At 37.3% G+C, this 18178-nt stretch overlaps 1 protein-coding gene across 5 annotated transcripts in view; it reads left to right on the top strand.

Annotated features, from left to right (window-relative positions):
• Positions 1-18178, top strand: part of L3mbtl4 (L3MBTL histone methyl-lysine binding protein 4) — a 485427-nt gene that overhangs the window by 296201 nt on the left and 171048 nt on the right. For all 5 annotated transcript variants that reach the window (XM_046467481.2, XM_058586451.1, XM_046467478.2 and 2 more), the window contains one exon: positions 9381-9483. In XM_046467481.2, coding sequence (XP_046323437.1) covers positions 9381-9483 — 103 coding nt within the window. The remainder of the gene's footprint in view (positions 1-9380; positions 9484-18178) is intronic.

Raw genomic sequence — 18178 nt, 5'->3', positions numbered from 1 at the left:
TTCTGTGCTTCTGTGCTATTTATGTGGCTTCGTACTATTCTATCCTTATTGTAGATCTGCAGAAGGCCCTTTCCTCCTGGTTTTATAAGGTCAGAGACTAGGTAATAAATGTTTCTATGAAGACCTTTACTGCTCTGTAATATATTTTGAAAAGCCTAATTTTGTGTATTTAAATGGTTGATGTATACATCATGGTATAAATCCTTTAATAATGTTAATGTGACATGTTTAATGAAGAAATAGGTCAAATTGAAACCTACATTTTTCCCCTTACTCATTAATGATGTTATATTCAGATTTATCACTTAAAAAGATGCATGAATCTTGTGTACTATCTTGTCCACAATCCTTACAGCTCATGCCAATACACAGCCCCATCTCAAATGCCCTGCAAGTCAAATCACTTCATTTCCTTTAGTTTCTGGTCTCCCCATATTGTATTTGTACATGTAGTCATCTTTGTCTAAGAACAAGTTTTCCACTTTATTATTGTCTCTTTTTTAAAACCCAATCTGTAATAAATGCATTTTACTATGCTTTGCTAAGAAAGGATTTGCCAGATCTTTACTAAAGAAGTGGCCCTCTGTCTTCCCTTAAATAATAAGAAAAGCCCAATAAAACATGTTCTCTTTTTGCCTTAACTGTTTGCAAGTTCTGTCAGATCTGTGGAAAGGAGTTTTAGAAAATCATTGTTTTTGTACTCTTTTCTTAACACATAATTGTTTCTGCATGGTGGATGAGTGCTATTATATTCACTGATCTTCAAGTCTACCGATTTTCTAACTGCTTTTCCTACATTAGGTAGATGGTTAGATCACCTCTACTAGTATTTCTGTTGTTGGCCTTTAAAGGCTTCTGTAGATCACCAAATAAGTATAAAATTCACATTTTAAGAACCTTTGTTATTATTTTATTGCAGTTCCATTTCACAGAATTATTGTTGTATTTATTTCACATATAAAATATGACAGGCGGAAACCCAGCAATGGGTATTTATTATCCTAATTTCATTAGGAGTTGGAGAATAGGTATGATTAACCTATAATTTCAGTTTGAAATATATTGCTTATTATTTGCATTCTCCAACCTTCAAAGGTAATTATTTCATTAAATCTTATATGAAAACTACAATATAAATTTACTAGATGGGGCAAGGTGGGGAAAAAACAGAATCTATGCTAACATTTTCCAATTTAAAATAAAGGTCATCAAAGCTTAATTATTTTAAAAGGGGACTTATGTATATGTGAAGAGTTTTATTTATTTATTTTAGTTCTAGATTTAATACTTTTGCTTCCCTGCATCATTCTCAATCATAGCTGCTAACCTCATTGCCTGTTTTGCTGAGAAAATAAAAGCTCTGAGCAGAGACATTTATCTTCCTCCCACCAAGGAGTCCACCAGCCCCTTCATCTCTTCACCTCTGCTTGGCCTCCCTTCCTGGCCACAGCCTTTCTTACTTCCAGTCCTATCACTCACCATGTTCACACTCATTTTTCCAGTGAAAAAGTCTACATGGCCTAGTTTTGACTCTAATGAAACATCCTCATCATCACTGCACCAAAAACAATAACAAAATTGCTTTTTGGCCATAATCCTACTTTTTATAAGCACTTTTATACAAAAACTCCTCAAAAAAGTTGTTTAAACACTAGCATTCCCCCTTAATCTCATTCATTCTCCCTTGAACTTTCATCAGTCTTGTTCATATCTTTTCACAAAACATTTTTACAGCCATTACAGCCTTGCCTAGGTTTGCAGCCCAATGTCCTGTGTATCAGTCTTGATTTCTTGGCAGCAGGGTGCCCCGCTAGTGACTCCCTCCTTGGCATGCTATATTTCTCTTCCTTCCCTAGTACTTTTCTTTGCCTGACACCTTTTTCTTTACTGATATCCCTTTGATTTTTATAAGATTTCCTCCAAACCATCTTTTCCTTTTTCTTCTCTGGTGTCCACATATGAGAAAAAATATGCAACAACCTTTGACCTAAATTTGGCTTATTTCGCTTAACCTAATAGTCTCTAGTTCAATCCATTTTCCTACCAATGACATAATTTTATTTTTCTTCATGGCTGAACAAATCTCCATTGTGTATATATACCTCATCTTCCTTATCCATTCATCCATTGATGGATGCCGAATTCAGTCCTGAGACTTTTCTTCATTGATGCCAACTCACCATGGGATCTCTTATGTCTATACATTGACTCTCAGAGGTCACCACCGGCACCTTTAACAGTGCAGAGCTTATCTCAAGACCTTTACACATTTCCAGAGAGGAAGTAAATGCTTCTCAAGGGAGAGAGCCTCAGTAGGTATGTTCTCATCAATCCACTCTGCATTCACTACTTTTGATGTTTGACGTCTCCCGTCAAAACCAGAATAAAGGGAGATGCTTCCTCTTTGGGTCATGTGATCTCAGCTCTCACTACCCTTTGTACTGTCCACCTCACTGGCCTGATGCTGGTGTCCTGGAATGGTCTATACTTTCACTGATTTGAGGATTCTGCACAAATGTCAGGATGTCTTCCTTGACCATCCTGCCTTAGAAAGCATCCCCATATATCATGGTTTGGGTCTAGATTGTCCCCCAAAAGCAGATGTGCTAAAGGCTTGTTCTCTAATACAGAAATGTTCAGAGGTGGGGCTTTGGAGAATTGATTGGATAATAAGGGCTCTGACCTTATCAGTGGATTAATTTATTGAAGAATTCATAGTTGAGTTGGGAAATGATGGAAACTGTAGTAAGGTAGGGCCTAGTTGAAGGGAGTAGGTCCTGGGGCAAGTGCAACTGAGGACTTGAACTTGTTTTAGCCCCCTCCTTCTATGCTTCTGACTACCATGAAGTAAGCAGCTTTGTTCCTTCATACCCTTCTGCCATGATGCTCTGCCTCACCACAGGCCCAGAAACAATGGAGCCTTCTAACCATGGACTGAAACTTCTAAAACTATGATCCAAAATGAATCTTTCCTTTTGTAAGAAGTATTTCTCAGGTATTTTGGAACAGTGATGGAAAGCTGACTCAAATACTGTAGCCACTCTATCACTTTCTTCTCTTTACCCCAGAGTATGTGATCGCGTACCACCCTCACTGTCGGACACCATGGCACCATGTTAGACTTATTATTTCATCTTCTTTCCTTGCCTGCCCCCCAGACCTCATCACTTCTACCTTTGGCACCAGAAAGTAAGTTTCAAGGGGTGGGATCTTTCTGTTAGGGTGGCTGCAAATAATATTTTCTGACACATAACAGACACTCACTATCGCTTTAAGTGAATGAATAACCTTCATTGGTATTTTTTTGTTGTTGTTGTTTGATTGTGTGTGTGTGTGTGTGTGGGGGGGGTACCAGGGATTGAAACCAGGGGTGCTTAACCACTGAGCCACAGTATAAGCCCTTTTTTATGTTTTATTTAGAAACAGGGTCTCACTGAGTTGCTAATTGCCTCGCTAAGTTGCTGAGTCTGGCTTTGAACTCACTATCCTCCTCCCTCAGCCTCCTGAGTCACTGGCATTACAGGCAGGCGTGTGCCACCATGCCTGCTCATTGGTGATTTTTATTTTAAAAATAAGAAGTAAAACACTTAACTTGTCAGTTATTAGGCACAATTAAATGTCTTTCCTTTTTCAAAGAAGCATAGTTTATGTATCCTAGTGGATATACTACCCAATGCTAATATCATTTTCTCTATTAAAAAAAAAAAACTTGCTGAGTGAATCAGATTGAAATGAATGCTTCCCCCTCCCCCCAGCAGTGAGTAATTAGTATTGAAATAAGGATGAGAGGTCTGTAGCTTGATCCTTGCTTTCCAATGCTGGCCAACATCAGTCTGGAATTCAGTTATTTATTTAAACAAATAGATCCTCTTCATTTGCTTCAATCAGTGACAATATTATCATTCTGCTCTGGGTCAGCTCTTCTCCAGACACACTAACTGTGAGGAGATTGAACCCTGCTCAGAAGGAGGGAAATAATCTCAGCCATTCTGGGTGAAACAGAAAGTCTTTCATTTATATCACTCACATTCACCAATTAGGACCATTGGAAATAAGGACAGTTTCCTTTGTCATTTCTAGTGATCACTGCAATTTCTTTTATTTCTTGATTTTGCCTTGATGTCCTACATAAAATCATCTTTTCATGAGAAAAGATCTAATGCCTACTTGCAACTCTAGTTTTTTGTTATTGTTGTTTTGTTTTCAGAACAATTGCTTGATTTCACAAAAGGGAAAACTGAAGTTGCTGTTTCAGCCTAGGGAGTTTTCATTTGGTAGTAACACAAGATCTGTTTACAACGGAAAAGAGGGGGCTGTTTTTCCTTCATGACAGAGCACCAGTTCAGTGGGTCCAAGGCTGGCAATGTCCTGGGTTCAAGCTCTGTCCATCTTCCTTCCTCAACATTTTTGCATTTGTTCTTATGTTTATTCCTCTTGAGCTTTACACCTCATGTCACCAGGAAGTTCAAATAAAGGAGAAAAGGGCAAAGCAGTGCCCAGCCTCTCTTTCACCCCTTTCATAGGAAATAAAAGCATTTAGAGACATCCCTGCAACTCTTTCCCTGAGGTCTCATTGTTCTGGGAAGTCAAATGACATTTTTAGTTGGGCGTATTGCTGCCTTTTGTTTAACAAGGAAGGAGAGAATGAATATTGAGCAGCAAAACCAGTGTCTGCCCTGGCTGCTCCAAGCAAATGTGGATTGCCCTGTGAATGGGAATAACAGGAGGACTTCTTTATACCTTCTCATGTTAGAATAAAGCATTATTTTTCATTCAGGTAATTTCTAGTTTATTGGGAATTTTTTGTTTCTTTTTAGTCCTTGAAACAAACAAACAAACAAACAAAAACATTTGCCTTTAGATTTACTCCCACCTGAGTAAAATTTTTCATTGAAGACTTGGAATAAATCAGAAGACATTCATGCTGCCTGAGAGAGTGAGTGGCTCACAGTACTTGAAAATAGAAGGTCAGGGATTGATTTTAGATAAGCCTAAAAATAGAATAAAATAGTGATTATTCACAGCTAAGAATCTACCAAAATGATGGTTATAGGTATTGTTATGATTTATTCAAATACACACTGAATATATACCATGTGCCAATCACTGCTTTTGCAGGTGCTTGGGATGCAATGTAAACAAGTTAGATGAGGCAGACATCCTCACTCTACTTCAGGGAAACAGATGACATTCCCACAAATTAGCATAATCTCAGGGAAAGTGGTAAAAAAAAAAGAAGGCAAAAAATGGTAAGGAGATGGGGGACAGTCTCTGAAGAAATAATTTTGAGATGGGAACATTTTTTTCTCTACAGACCTAATTCTCTAAATGTCCAAATTACAAGTAAGATATTCTTGGCAAAAATGTGATATTTTTTTTTGGAAAAAAAAACACATTACTTTGCTCATAGGTTCCCTTTGTCTTAATGGCAGTAATGTGAACTGTTGTAGAATTTACCAATTCCTTTTCCCCAGTTTATGGTTCTTGATCTAACTCACCATTGAATCAACTCATTATACTTTATCATTCAGAATTAACGAGGAAATGGTTTGGCTCTCCTCATTTTTAGTTCATATTGTCTTTGAATCCTGCTTTGTTATGTCCCTTGCTGAGGTTTTTAATGTGATGGCTCCTGTTCCAGTGTGGAGGTCAGACCTCTCCTCCCAGCTTTAATAAGAGTAGAATTGTGGGACCCATTAGGGATCTGGAGATAAATATTGCAAATATCATGTTAATCCTCAATTTAATCAAGTTTATTAAAATAGTACTGAGCATAATATTAAGTAGCATTCACTGTGTGTGGAATATTGTCTACAGAATTGTATCTGGGCTGACTCATGGGAGTATTTGGTTGGTTGATTAGCTATGGGTTAAAATTTTAAACTTTTATGTTGGTATCGTGGCAGCATATCATGAGATGCAGAAAAGTCTACCTGTTGAACCTGTACTTCTTTTTCCATAGATCCTTTCATTTACTGTAACATAGCGTATTTCCTAATTTGGGACATCTATTCCTCTGATTGATTTAAAATTTGTTTTTAAGCTGTTTCCAAAAACTGCCTCTGGATAAAAGCAACTCTTTATTTTTCTCTATCCCTCAAGGTGTTTCACAAAGTCATAAGAGCATAAGTGTCTCATATATACTTTCTTATTGTTCAATAAATGTAATGAATTATATTTAAGATTTAAATATTTTTCTGTTATCACCATACATTGGGAGCTAACTTTAGTTGAGACTTTCATGTAGCATAATCAGACTATAATGGGAATTTCTGGTTTATATTGAGCCTCTCTTCTAGCCTATGAGCACCACAAGGGAACAACTGGGGAATATTCCCCTATGCATTCAGTAAGCACTTACTGAACACTAATTATGTGTTAGACTAGATAATGATGACACACAGTGAAGTAGATTCTGGCTTGCAATTTACAATCTAATAAGAGAGATAGGCATTAAACAAATACTCATTTAATTTGTGGTTGAGGTAAATGCTGTATAAAATGAGGACCTAACCTCTTCTTTAAAGTTAGCTTGAGGAAGTGAAATATAAGCTGTGACTGTATAGGTAACTAGAGTTACCCAAGGTAGCAATTGGACACTCATTCCACCATGTAGATGCCCTGAGTTGTGAAAGAACTTGCAGGCTCAAGGAACCAGTATGAATGAAGAATGTTGAATAAGGAGAAAAATCCAGTTAGCTATCAATAAGAACCAGATCTAGGGACTTAGTTCTAACTGCAATGAGAAGTCATTTCAAGGTGCTAAGATTCGATTTGCAGTTTGAAAGTATCACTGCGTACAAGATCAGAAATAGATTGGGATGAGAGAGCTAGTGAAGATTTCCATGCAGATGATGATGAGACAGATTAGATCAATAGTGGTGATGAAGATACATTAGCAAGTTAAGGAGATATTTAAGAGAATAGAGTTTGAGTGACAGTTGAGATGCTGTGAACTGAAAAAGAGGAATGTCAGGGATTTAGGTTTCTGGTATGGATTGTGATGCAATTTATTGAACTCAGCAGCTAGAGGGGGAAAAAAAGGTTGGGGGCAAGCTTATGAATTCAGTTTGGACATGTCACATTTGAAATGACTTAAGAGATCCCAGGGGGGATGTCAGATGGAATTTAGAAAAAGATATTTGGACTATGGTGTGTGAACATCTATGGAATACAGTTAGGAAATGAAGCTTTGGAATGGATGACTTAAGAGCAAACCGTGAGGAAGTTTTCTGAGATTTTAAAGTTAAATAGAGGAGGAAAACCTGGCAAAGGAAATTACCAAAGAATGTTTATATGCAGAAGGGAAACTGTCAGAATATGTTTTCACCAAAGTCGGTAGACAGTAACAATTCACAAAGGAGATGGCTACCAGGACATCATGTATGGTACATACTCAGCAGCACAGAGGCTTGGTGTGTAGAGGTCATTAGTGATCGTGGAAATAAATCCATGTGTATGAGAAGTGAGGTGAAGAAATAGAGATTATTCCTTCAAGAATTTTGACTAAGGGGCAAGAGTGAATAGCAACTCTTAGAGAATTATGAGATCCTGTGTTTTGGGGGTTTTTGGTCATTTTTTAAAATAATGCATGAAACAGGAATATATTTAAGTGTTGGTCAATTAATCAAAATGACAGCCTAAAGATCCAGGAGAATGGGAAGGTGATGCGATCCAAACATTAATGGTGAGGTGTTTGCTTTAGAGAAGGGAAAATTCTCCCTACATTTTAATGGACAGGAAGAGAGAAATGAGGGCCCTGGGTAGGAGAGGACAAAGCCCCTGTCTGCTGCCTCCTGTTTTCTCAGTTTGCAGCAAGCAAACTGCCAATGGGAGGTGGTTAGTGGGAGATTTGGAGATTAGTGTATTTTAAACAACTAGTCAGTACTATGTGCAATTTTTTCCCAGGAGAACTGTACAAAACACAGGGTTCAGTTAATCCATCACAATTGACTCCCCCTAACATAGCCAGGTGTGATTAAAAAGTCAGAGGGCAGAGGAATTTAAATTCCTTGCAATAGAGTGTCAAAGAATGGTTGATAGAATTTAAATTAGAAGAGAATAGAAGGGAAATTAGTGCCCTGGAAATTCCATCCATGTTAAAAACATCATCAGAGTTTGGGCATGTGAGTAGCAGTGTAGAAGGACATAACTTGTAATGAGATGGGGTATTGGTTCAGAGAGTTTAGAAATAGGGATATTTGGGGTGATGACAGGACTCAGATCATGTTATTTGTGTGTGTGACCTGAAGGATTCAGGGAAAGACCACTGGAGATGAGCAGGTTCATGATGGGGTGACATGGTGGATGGGACGCCTGTGAGGCTGATGAGCTCACCTGAGCTGATGTTTGAAGAGGCGGCATAGTAGGGACAAGGTAACATGGTGCCAGAGTCTTGCCTGAGTGGCTGGGGTGACCCAAACAGATGGATGAGAGGAGAAGCAGATGGTGGAGTCCTTATCACCAGCCTTGGAAGAACAGGAGTCTTAGAAGTGAGGTTCAGGAGAGGCTGATGGGAAAGATGGAAAAGAGCATACTTTTTGAAGAAAAGTAAGGGTTTTCTTGAAGAAGACTGTGGCTTCAGTGAGCCAAGAGCTGGATGAGAATAGAGCTGGGAGATGGAGAAAACAACTCAACAAGGAAATAGTTTGTTGAGGAGGAAGGGAGGTATGGGGTTGTCAGGCCTAGAAGATAAGGGGTGGAACATTTCAAAAGTTGATATTGGTGTGTGTGTGTGTGTGTGTGTGTGTGTTTGGGGATGGGGGAAGAGTGAGGAAAATCATATCATTGAACAGGGCTTGGGGGTTTTTAATCCTATTAACCTTTAGGGGCAGATGGCCTCTTGAGATTGTCAGAATTCATCTCTGGCCTGGAGTGGTTGGAGAACAGTGCTATTGTGTAGGGTAGTGTAGAGAAGTGTGGCTTGGGGTGGAGGTGTCAGTCCTTTCTCAGTTGAGCTTTGACTGCCACTTGGGTTAGGCCTTGGTCTTGAGTCAGCTGCTCATGGCCAGTTTGCCTGTGGGCTGTCATGTGTTCCCATCTCAGCTTGTGGCTATATTCCCTTTGCTATACTTAATATCTATATCTGTATAATTAATATCTGAAAGAATAGGTGAATGTCCTCATATCCATTTGTTTCAATTTCTTCAATGCTGATTCATTTTCTCCTTTAATATTAATTGTGTTGTGAGTATTATTTATTATACCATGGTGTTTTCTGCTAAATCAATTTATAAAATATCAAGTACTCAATAAGTGGGTTTTTTTGGTGATAGTTTGTTTTTAATTTGTAAAGTATCAATTAACATCATGTACATATTTTAGTCTCTCCAGTTCTTTAATGAGGGTGTTTTTAAGGTATGTTCTTTTACTTCCTGAAGGAGCAAATGATGTGAAAATCCTTCCAGGTCAAGCTGTTTGTCCTACACCTGGGTGCCGAGGAATAGGCCATATCCGTGGTCCACGTTATTCAGGACATCACAGGTAAAATTTTTTCTTACTTAAATTATTTTAGGGATGAATGAGAACATTATGCAGATTAGCTACTTCATGTAGCATCATAAATGAATCTCCTGAATGCAGCTTCCCCCATCCTACTCCCTTCTCTGTGACTAAGGCCCGTCTTTCCTGTTATGTGCCTTCTTATGCCCTTCTAGAGTCTTCTTGGACTCTGAAGTATTTCCCAGATTTACATCACATCCCTGAATCTCTGCTCTCTGGTGGTTTTCCTAATAACTGCATATCCTCCGATACACTCACCTCCCTACATCCCACCCCTGTTCTGAATCATCTCCATACCCCTTCTGAGACTAGTTTTCTTCCAGAGAATTCTAGAGTCTCTTGTTTTTTCCCCTCGTTTCCACCTTACCTCTGTTGCTTTTTCTCTCTTATTCATTTGGAGAAGAGCCAATTCTGTGAAAGAATAGAAAGTAAGTGTGAAGTTTATGTCTATGTTTTAAATATTTTAATAGAACATGGAGCAGATGGTTCTTATAAGAGAAAATACAGGTAAATACGCAAGTCTTTACTACTTTTTCTGTCCTCATCAATTGGTGAAATGATGCATAGACACATTATTCATATTGACAATCCAGTAACAGAATGGCTTTTCATCAGCATACCCAAAATATCTGACAAGATAAATTTAGAGGAGGAAAAGTTTACTTTGGGCTCACAGTTTCAGAAGACTCAGTCGATGGTCAGCCAATCCAGTCGCTCTGGGCCTGAGGTGAGGCAGAACATCTTGATGGTAGTGTGGGGCCAAAGAGTGCTGCCCAGGCTCATAGCAACCAAAAAGCAGAGAGGAAGCAGCCAGTGACAGATTTCAATGCCATATCCCTAGTGACCTACCACCTCCAGCCATGCCCACATGCCTACAGTTACCAACCAGTAGTGCATTCAAATTATTAAGCCATGAAATGGATTAATCTACTTATGAGGTTATATCCCTAATCACTGCCTAAAAGCCCCATCTCTGAATCTTACTACATTGGGGAATCATGCTTTCAAAACATGCGCTTTTGTGGAGATATTTCTAGATCCAAACCATAACCCATAATGGATAAACTAAAACCCAAAAGAATTGACATAAAATTAGTCCTGTACCCAAATTTATAAAAACAAGCATCCCAGATAAGTTTAAAGACAAAAGTATAACATGTGAAGCAGAAAACTTTTGTTCAAATGAAAGAGATCTAAATGCAGTATGAGAAGTCCTTGCTTTATCAGGGGTTGCAATTCTGGAAAGCTATGATGTTAAAACTTTAGTCTCTCAGTCACACTTTCTATTTTTCAGATGCTCAGCAGCCACATGTGGCTAATGGCTACTGTATTGGGATGGCACAGATGTGGTGTTCTCTGAACTTTCCACCATTGCAGAGTTCTGTTAGGCATCCCTGAGAAAATCTAGCACATTTCACCTTCTCTTTGTGGATTTCTGAATGACAGGTATTTCCAGGTGAAATAAATGGACATCCTAATGCCTCCTTCAACATGTGGGCCATTCTTCTCAAAGTTAGCTGGGACATAATTTTGCAGTTTTTCTGTTCCTTAGCACTCCCTGAGATTCCCTCTGGCAAAGCTGTCCTCCCTAGAAAGCCCCTTCAGGCTGCCCCGCAGCTCACTAAGGCCTCTTTTCCACTTCATCAGAGCTGACTTGCCTCCCTCACTATTCTGTGATTCACCTTTCCTGACTGGATTCTGCACTGTGAACAGATTTCTAGTGGGCATGTTCTAACCTGTTCCAGCCTCTTCTCTGAACTCTTGCTCCTCTGTAGACATAATTAGAGCCTGGTTGATGTTCTTATTTCTGCCATCTCATTATCAATAGTATTGAGACTATTTGACATGTTTTATCTAACAAGTAGTCTCTAAAAGTTGGGCTTAGAACTTATGAATAAACTAGAAGAACATAAAAATCAGGAAGAGTTTAAAGAAAAGCATCCTATGAGGTTCAGAGGGGAAAAAATGAAAAACCAAAGACATTGTGAGGAAGCCAGGAGGTGTGAGACACTACCCTAACTCAAGACCTCACAAATGCACAGAGCTGCTTGGGGAGATGCCTTAAGACTGGGTGATGGCTCTTGTTCAGCTGAGACCTCAGTATGACAGAGCAGGGATCATGTAAGTAAGAGCAGATTGTTCAAACCATAATGACTCCAGGGCTTCAGAAGTGGAAAACGAAAAGCAGTGAGTACCCTCAATTAGCTTCTCTTTAGATTAGAAAAGATAAATTCAAGAATTATATATTTTTCAGAATTACATATATAAGATTTATAAGGAGTTTAAATCAGATAAATAAATCCTAAGTTACCTATGAATGGAAATGCAAAATAGATTTTTATTCTATTTAAAACTATTTTGTATTCAAGGAATGGAGACAAATTTCCTGGTGGAGTTAGTGCAAACAACAAGGCAGTTATTGGAGAGCGGGGCACAGGTATTAGAGGTCAGCTGTAGTAAGCACTGAACATCTCTCCTCCTGCTTTAAGCATTTAATCAGCATCTTTAACCAACTTAATTTATGAACGTAACTATGTGTATGACCTCTTTTAATTAACTAGATAAAATTGTTTTGATATCATGTATTATCTCCAGGGTTCATTTTCATGTTATCTCTATTAATGGAGTCCAGATATTACATGGCTCTAAAAGATTAAAAGTATTGTTCTTCAGCACTTGGTAGTGTCTGATGAGATACTCACACACACACACACACACACACACACACACACACACACACACGTGTGACTGATAGAAAGCGTCTATCACCCAAGGTTATCATTATGTTTTGTTCCTGGGGGTCTAAGAGATGGTAAATAATAGGTGACGATTTTTTAATGTTGGTTCATCTTCCCAAATCCTAGATGTGGTGTGATAGTCATTTCTACCTTGAGTTTCCTGACAAATTTAAATGAATTGAACTTGCATATTCCAAAACAAACTTTTTTTTCCTCCTGTCACAGACATGGACCTTTACTATAGAGCCTTCCTTCTACAGATTGCCTTATGTAGTTTCATCTCTACTATATATTTTTATATCTTAGAAAAGAAAAAGAAAAAAGAAAAAGCCACCCCCCCACACCAGTATCACTGAAGTGTGTAGTTGGTTTCTGCTTCCAAAGCCTGGGGGTGGGTGAGCATGAAAGCAGGCCTTCACTTGAAGCCAAGTGGCTGTTTCAGTCTCTTTTCTGTAAAACACTCCCAGTCCATAAAGTGCTTGCAAGTAGTGAGTGTTGTTTTACCATTTCATGTCCGAATTCCTGGCTTCCACTCAGCCTGCTGTTTTGAAAGGAAGTAAACAGTCTCCTTAAAGTACGTTGTCGATGTCTTTTTTGTATGGCTAACAAGGGCAACAGTGACACCAAGATATCACTAAAGAAAATTGGGAATAGTGTATCAGTTTGATAAATCAGGTAGACCTGTGAGTACTTCTCAAATAAATTTCAGACACATTTAATTTAGTTTTCATTAAAATAAGGAAATAACCATAATATTCAAGTCTGTCTGGAGTTCATGCAGAATCTACATAAACCATTATTTGAGAGAACTTGCATTAGTTCTTATCTTTGTGAAAATAGAACTTTTGGCACTCAGTTATCACACAAATTACATTTTATTTGAATGAATTTACTGGGAATAAAAGGAGTAGGTATATTTGTTTACATAGAAATATTCAAAGATGACAACAAGGTCCAGGATTAGACATGAAGTTGTTTTTTCTAAATAAGTAAAACACAGACCCTGGAAGATTTTATCTATCTCTATGTCATAAAGTATACAAAAGTAATTTATTTGTCACAGTGTGAGAGCCACTGGCCCCAGTGCGCATATGTGGGGGCATGGCACATATTGGCAATGCATCTGTAAAGGAGCAAGTGCTGCCCAGAGATGGGGCGTCCAATGAAGCAAAGATGACTTTGGGTGCTCTTTATGCAAACCTAGCATAATTCAGCCTCTATTTGTAATTCTTGTGAATCATTTTGTTAGCTCAGATGGAAAAGGTGGAAATTATTTCAGATGTTTTCTTCTTTTTTTAATCTGTTCCTGTGTGTGAGACAGAAAGAGAAAGTGTGAAGTGTGTGTGTGTGTGTGTGTGTGTGTGTGTTTGTGTGTGTGTGTGTATTCATGTTCAAGGCTTTAGGCTGGCCTGAGTTGGACATCCAGACCTGCCTCTTACTGTGTGATGTGGGGCAGTGGCAGATTGCCCCCCTATTCTTAGTTTAAATTTCCTCATCTGTGAATGGGAGCTTTTTGCATTAGGAAATGTCAAGTTCTGTGAGATTACAACAGACCTAAATCTTTACTCACTAAATAATACAGTATCATGCTGCTCGAAATATGATTGCCTAAAATATAGAGAAACAAAATAATAAAAGGAAGTTTAACACATCCATTGCAAACAAGGGTTTATTAAATAGGCCAAAAAGACACACTGATGTACAGATTCTCAATAGCCTGCTAAAAGAAGACTGACTAAAAGATATAGATCAAGGAAAATCAAAATAAATCTGCTTAAAAGCAATTTGCAAAACTTGAGTGTTAGGCTATAAAGAACTCAATAAATTCTCAAAATGAAAACAGTTCTTACCCTTTCCCTGATCAAAATGCATCAAGAAAAAATGCTGAGAAAAAATCATATCACCTAGAATATATGGAAAAGTATTCATAACTGTAGCTTCAATAATCATAGGCTCAAAAGAGAACCTAACTTTGAATCTCAGAAAATCTAGATGTAGTGCAATGAGAACACTAAGGAGATAAATTTTGGGGGCATTACTCTGTGTAGGTTTAGAAAAAAAATTACATTCCATTCATTTAAGACAAAATGGAAATATAATATTAAACTCAAAAAGCTATAAGAATTTTTAAAATGATTACAAAAATACAAAGAATACCTAATTAAAAGATAAAATGAATGAATTGCAACACAGAGACATAAAAAAGGAAGTGAATTATTAAGACAATCCAAGAGTTGGTCCTTTGAGACAAAATGATAATACTACTACAATAGATAATAAACAGCATCAATTCAGTTTTTAAAAACAACAAAAAACAAACAAACAAAACTGTCCTATATAGTCTATGCCTCTTACGAGATTTGGTGGGGGACTCCCCTTATGGAAGGAATTGGAATCACAGCTCTTAGATTTCTCATTTGGTTGCTCTGAATTTACTTGTAATAGTTTCATCTATTTCATTTGCCTTCCTTCCGATTGTGGCATTTGGGAAATCCCAGGGCTCCTCTTATGCTTCCCTCCACCATCTTAGAGGTTGCCTTTCTTCTGTAAAGCGAACATTTCCTCAGCTATCTTCCTGCCACTGGGGTTGACTTTTAACAAACACCATTGGTTGCATCACTGTGACCTAAGAGGACAGACTCCTCAATTTAACCTTTGGCTCCTTTCAGCCTTTGCTCTGGGCAGCCTCAGACTACTCTTGCTTAGTTCTCTCACCTCCAAAGCTATTATCATCAGGTGGTCCATTTATCAATGGGGTAACCCTTCTGGAGCCCTCATTCCTCTGACCGGCACTGGTTTCTCCCTGAGGCCAGCTGCACAGCAGTCTTCCTGCCTTTTATCTCTTCTGGGGACTCCCTTTATTTCCTTCTCTTGGAGCCTCCATCAGAGGCGGGGATCTGAGCCTCTTGAATTCTGACAATTTTATTTCCTGGTTTACTTTCTCCTTTTCCTGGCTTTTGGGGATGGGATTTGTGAGAAGTAATTATTTTGAATGTATAAAATATTCTTTGTTTCCTAGCCATAAAATTTAGTTGTGGGTATAGTTACAATTGGAATTTCTTTCCATTTTGTTTTACAATAATGAAGGCATCACTCCATGTTATTTTTACCTTTTTGTTGTTGAGAAGTCCACAGTTATTCAGATTTCAACGCACCAGCAGGATTTCTCTCCCCTCTCATACCAATCATCCTATTCCCTCCCCCTCTGCAAGAATGACATCCTTCCAGAAACATGTAGGACTTTCTGTGAATCACTAACGTTCTGAAGTGGTCCTCTTTTCATTCATTGCTTCAATCTAGAAATGAACAACTTTTATTTCTGGGAAACAGTCTCATAGTATTTCTTTGATAGCACTTTCTTTTTTGTTTGTATTCCTAAACACATGTTTGAAATTTTCTTGCATAGCTTTAAACTCCTTGTCTTTTGTTCTGGTATATGAAATGTTTCCTCAACTTTGTCTTCCAATCCTTCAATTGAAGTTTTTAATTATATTTTGATATTTTTCAGTTTTTGTGAATACATCCTTTTTCTCTTTTTTTGTTTTTTGTTGCATCCTGTTCTTACTTGATGGACAGTGTCTCGTCTTACCTGACTGATAAAGGTTGGAGTTATCCTTGTTATTTTTTGTTTGTTTGTTTGTTTGCTCCTTGCATTCACTCTTTTTTCTGGTATTTTTTTATTTGTTGTTTTTAGATATACACAATAGTAGGTAAGTTGCAAATCAGTCATGGGTCTTTACTTCTATCCATTACTATAAAATTCTTGAAGGCTAATGTGTAGGTCTGATTTTATGGAACTGGGGAATAATTATGTGACAATTCAGTTCATTTCTATCTTTTTAAAGAAAATTCCATATGAAATCCTTCATTTTACAGCAACTAGGGCATTGTTTTCCAAAGACACTATATTTTTGACACATTTTAAGCATTTTTTAAGTACAGCATTCCAAAGTAATCAATTTCCAAAGTTGTATGAACTGTCCCTATTATGATGAAAAACAGACAAGAGTTTGGTTTATTTCTTTGTGAAAACTATAGCACATAAATTAAGGAAAGTCAAACTGATGATCTCTGGTTACTTTAAATCATCTTGAAAATTAAAATCACAGTAAAATGTAGACAAAGACAATTCATTCTCTTAGTAATTAGAAATAGTACACATTATTTTAAAATTGACACCATTTTATCACCAGACTAGCCCATGGGTAATGTTAATATTTGGATAGCATAGAGAAGCATTAAAAAGTAAACAACTACTTATAATTAATCAGCAAAGCTAATGTGCATTAAAGGTTTCATTTTCCAGGCTTTTTGTTTCTGAGAAACTATTTGATATATTGACAAGAGCAGCGTATGTTGCCTGTTTGTATTCAGTATAATTGTACTCACATTTTTTTTTAACTGAGTACAATCAACACATACTTGTTTTGTAATTTGTTTCTTATGTTGTTGAAAGTTACTCAGATATATTCATCAGATATTATATTTTTGGTGTGTAAACTTCAAGATTTTTGTGTCTTGTTTTCTGGATTCTGTATTGTTAGAAATGACTCTTCTTACTGTTTTTTCCCTTGAGTTCTGCCTTGTCTCATTATTAACGCCAAAAAAATTATTTTGTGTGCCTATGTGCATATTCAAAAAGCACTTGCCTCTTCTATTACTTTTAGCTGTATCATGTTTTTTATTTAGGTTTGCATTTTAGAAAAGCATATAACTGTCTTAAAAAGAAAATTGTTGTCTTTTTCTGTTTTTGACAACAGAGTTTAACCTATTTGCAATTACTGTTAAAATTACTTCAAAAATTATACATCTGCCAACTTGTTTTATGCCATAAACATTTTGGTGTGGTGTTGTTGTTGATGATGGTGCTGTTGGTGAGACTCGGAAAGAACCTGCCTTTCCTTCCTTTCTCCCTGAATCAGTCCCTCCCTCCTTCTTCTCTTCTTTCATTCCCTCCATCCTTTTAAAGAATATTTTGGTTGTTGATAGATCCTGCTTTAGAAGGAAGGCTTATAACTATTCTAGTGGTCATTCTAATGTTTTCAAACACATTCTCAAAACCTACCTTTACTTAACTTTCAAAGTCATTCAAATATTAATCTCTGGCTTTCTTTTGGGAAAGATGAAATGCTAAATGTTTTTCTTTTTTCTCTAATCCAATATGCCCTGTAGTATTACTTAAATTTTATTTTATGCACATTATAATTTCCTCTCAACTGTTTAGAGGTGAAGATCCTTGGAAAAGGGGGAGGGGATATTTTACAATCATATTTAAAACAACCATGCACCTTAATTTTTTATGTGTTTTACTGGTTCCAGTGGTAATCTCCAATCCTTCTCAGCCACAGTGTCCTACATTTTTTTTTTAAATTTAGTATTTTTTGCTCCTTGTCCTGACACACTTTTTTTTCAAGTTTTTTTTAAATTTCCCTATGATGCCTGCATGTCATATTTAAATTCTTTACACACAAGAAAATATCATCTATGAAAAGAATTTGACATGAGATAGAAATTTGTGCCCAGATATTTTCCTTTCAGAGTTCTGTCCATGTTGCATCCTCTTAGCCTCCAGTTTTAATTGTGGTGGCAAGATCTTCTGTCAGCTGATTGGTGTCTGTGTGTGTGTGTGTGTGTGTGTGTGTGTAAAATTTTAAATTCCCCCAGATCAATCAATTAATCTATCTATCTATCTATCTATGGTTTTCTTTTTATTAAATTTACCTATAATACCATTTTCAGTTTTTTAATATTTTTTGTTGTTGATGGACACAATATCTTTATTTTATTTATTTATTTTTATGTGGTGTTGAGGATTGAACCGAGTGCCAAATATGTGCGAGGCAAGCACTCCACCACTTGTTTCATGGGACCCCTCACTGAAGTTTTGGTGGAGGCTCAACACTTTCTGGCATAACATTTTGCCATCCATCACAACTCAG

The sequence above is a fragment of the Marmota monax genome, unplaced genomic scaffold (assembly GCF_021218885.2).
Source record: "Marmota monax isolate L192 unplaced genomic scaffold, Marmota_monax_Labrador192_F-V1.1 WCK01_AAM20220418_F8-fsc00103, whole genome shotgun sequence".
Classification (NCBI taxonomy): Eukaryota; Metazoa; Chordata; class Mammalia; order Rodentia; family Sciuridae; genus Marmota; species Marmota monax.
The sequence above is the reverse complement of the archived record's forward strand: the minus strand, read 5'-3'. Positions and strand labels throughout refer to the sequence as shown.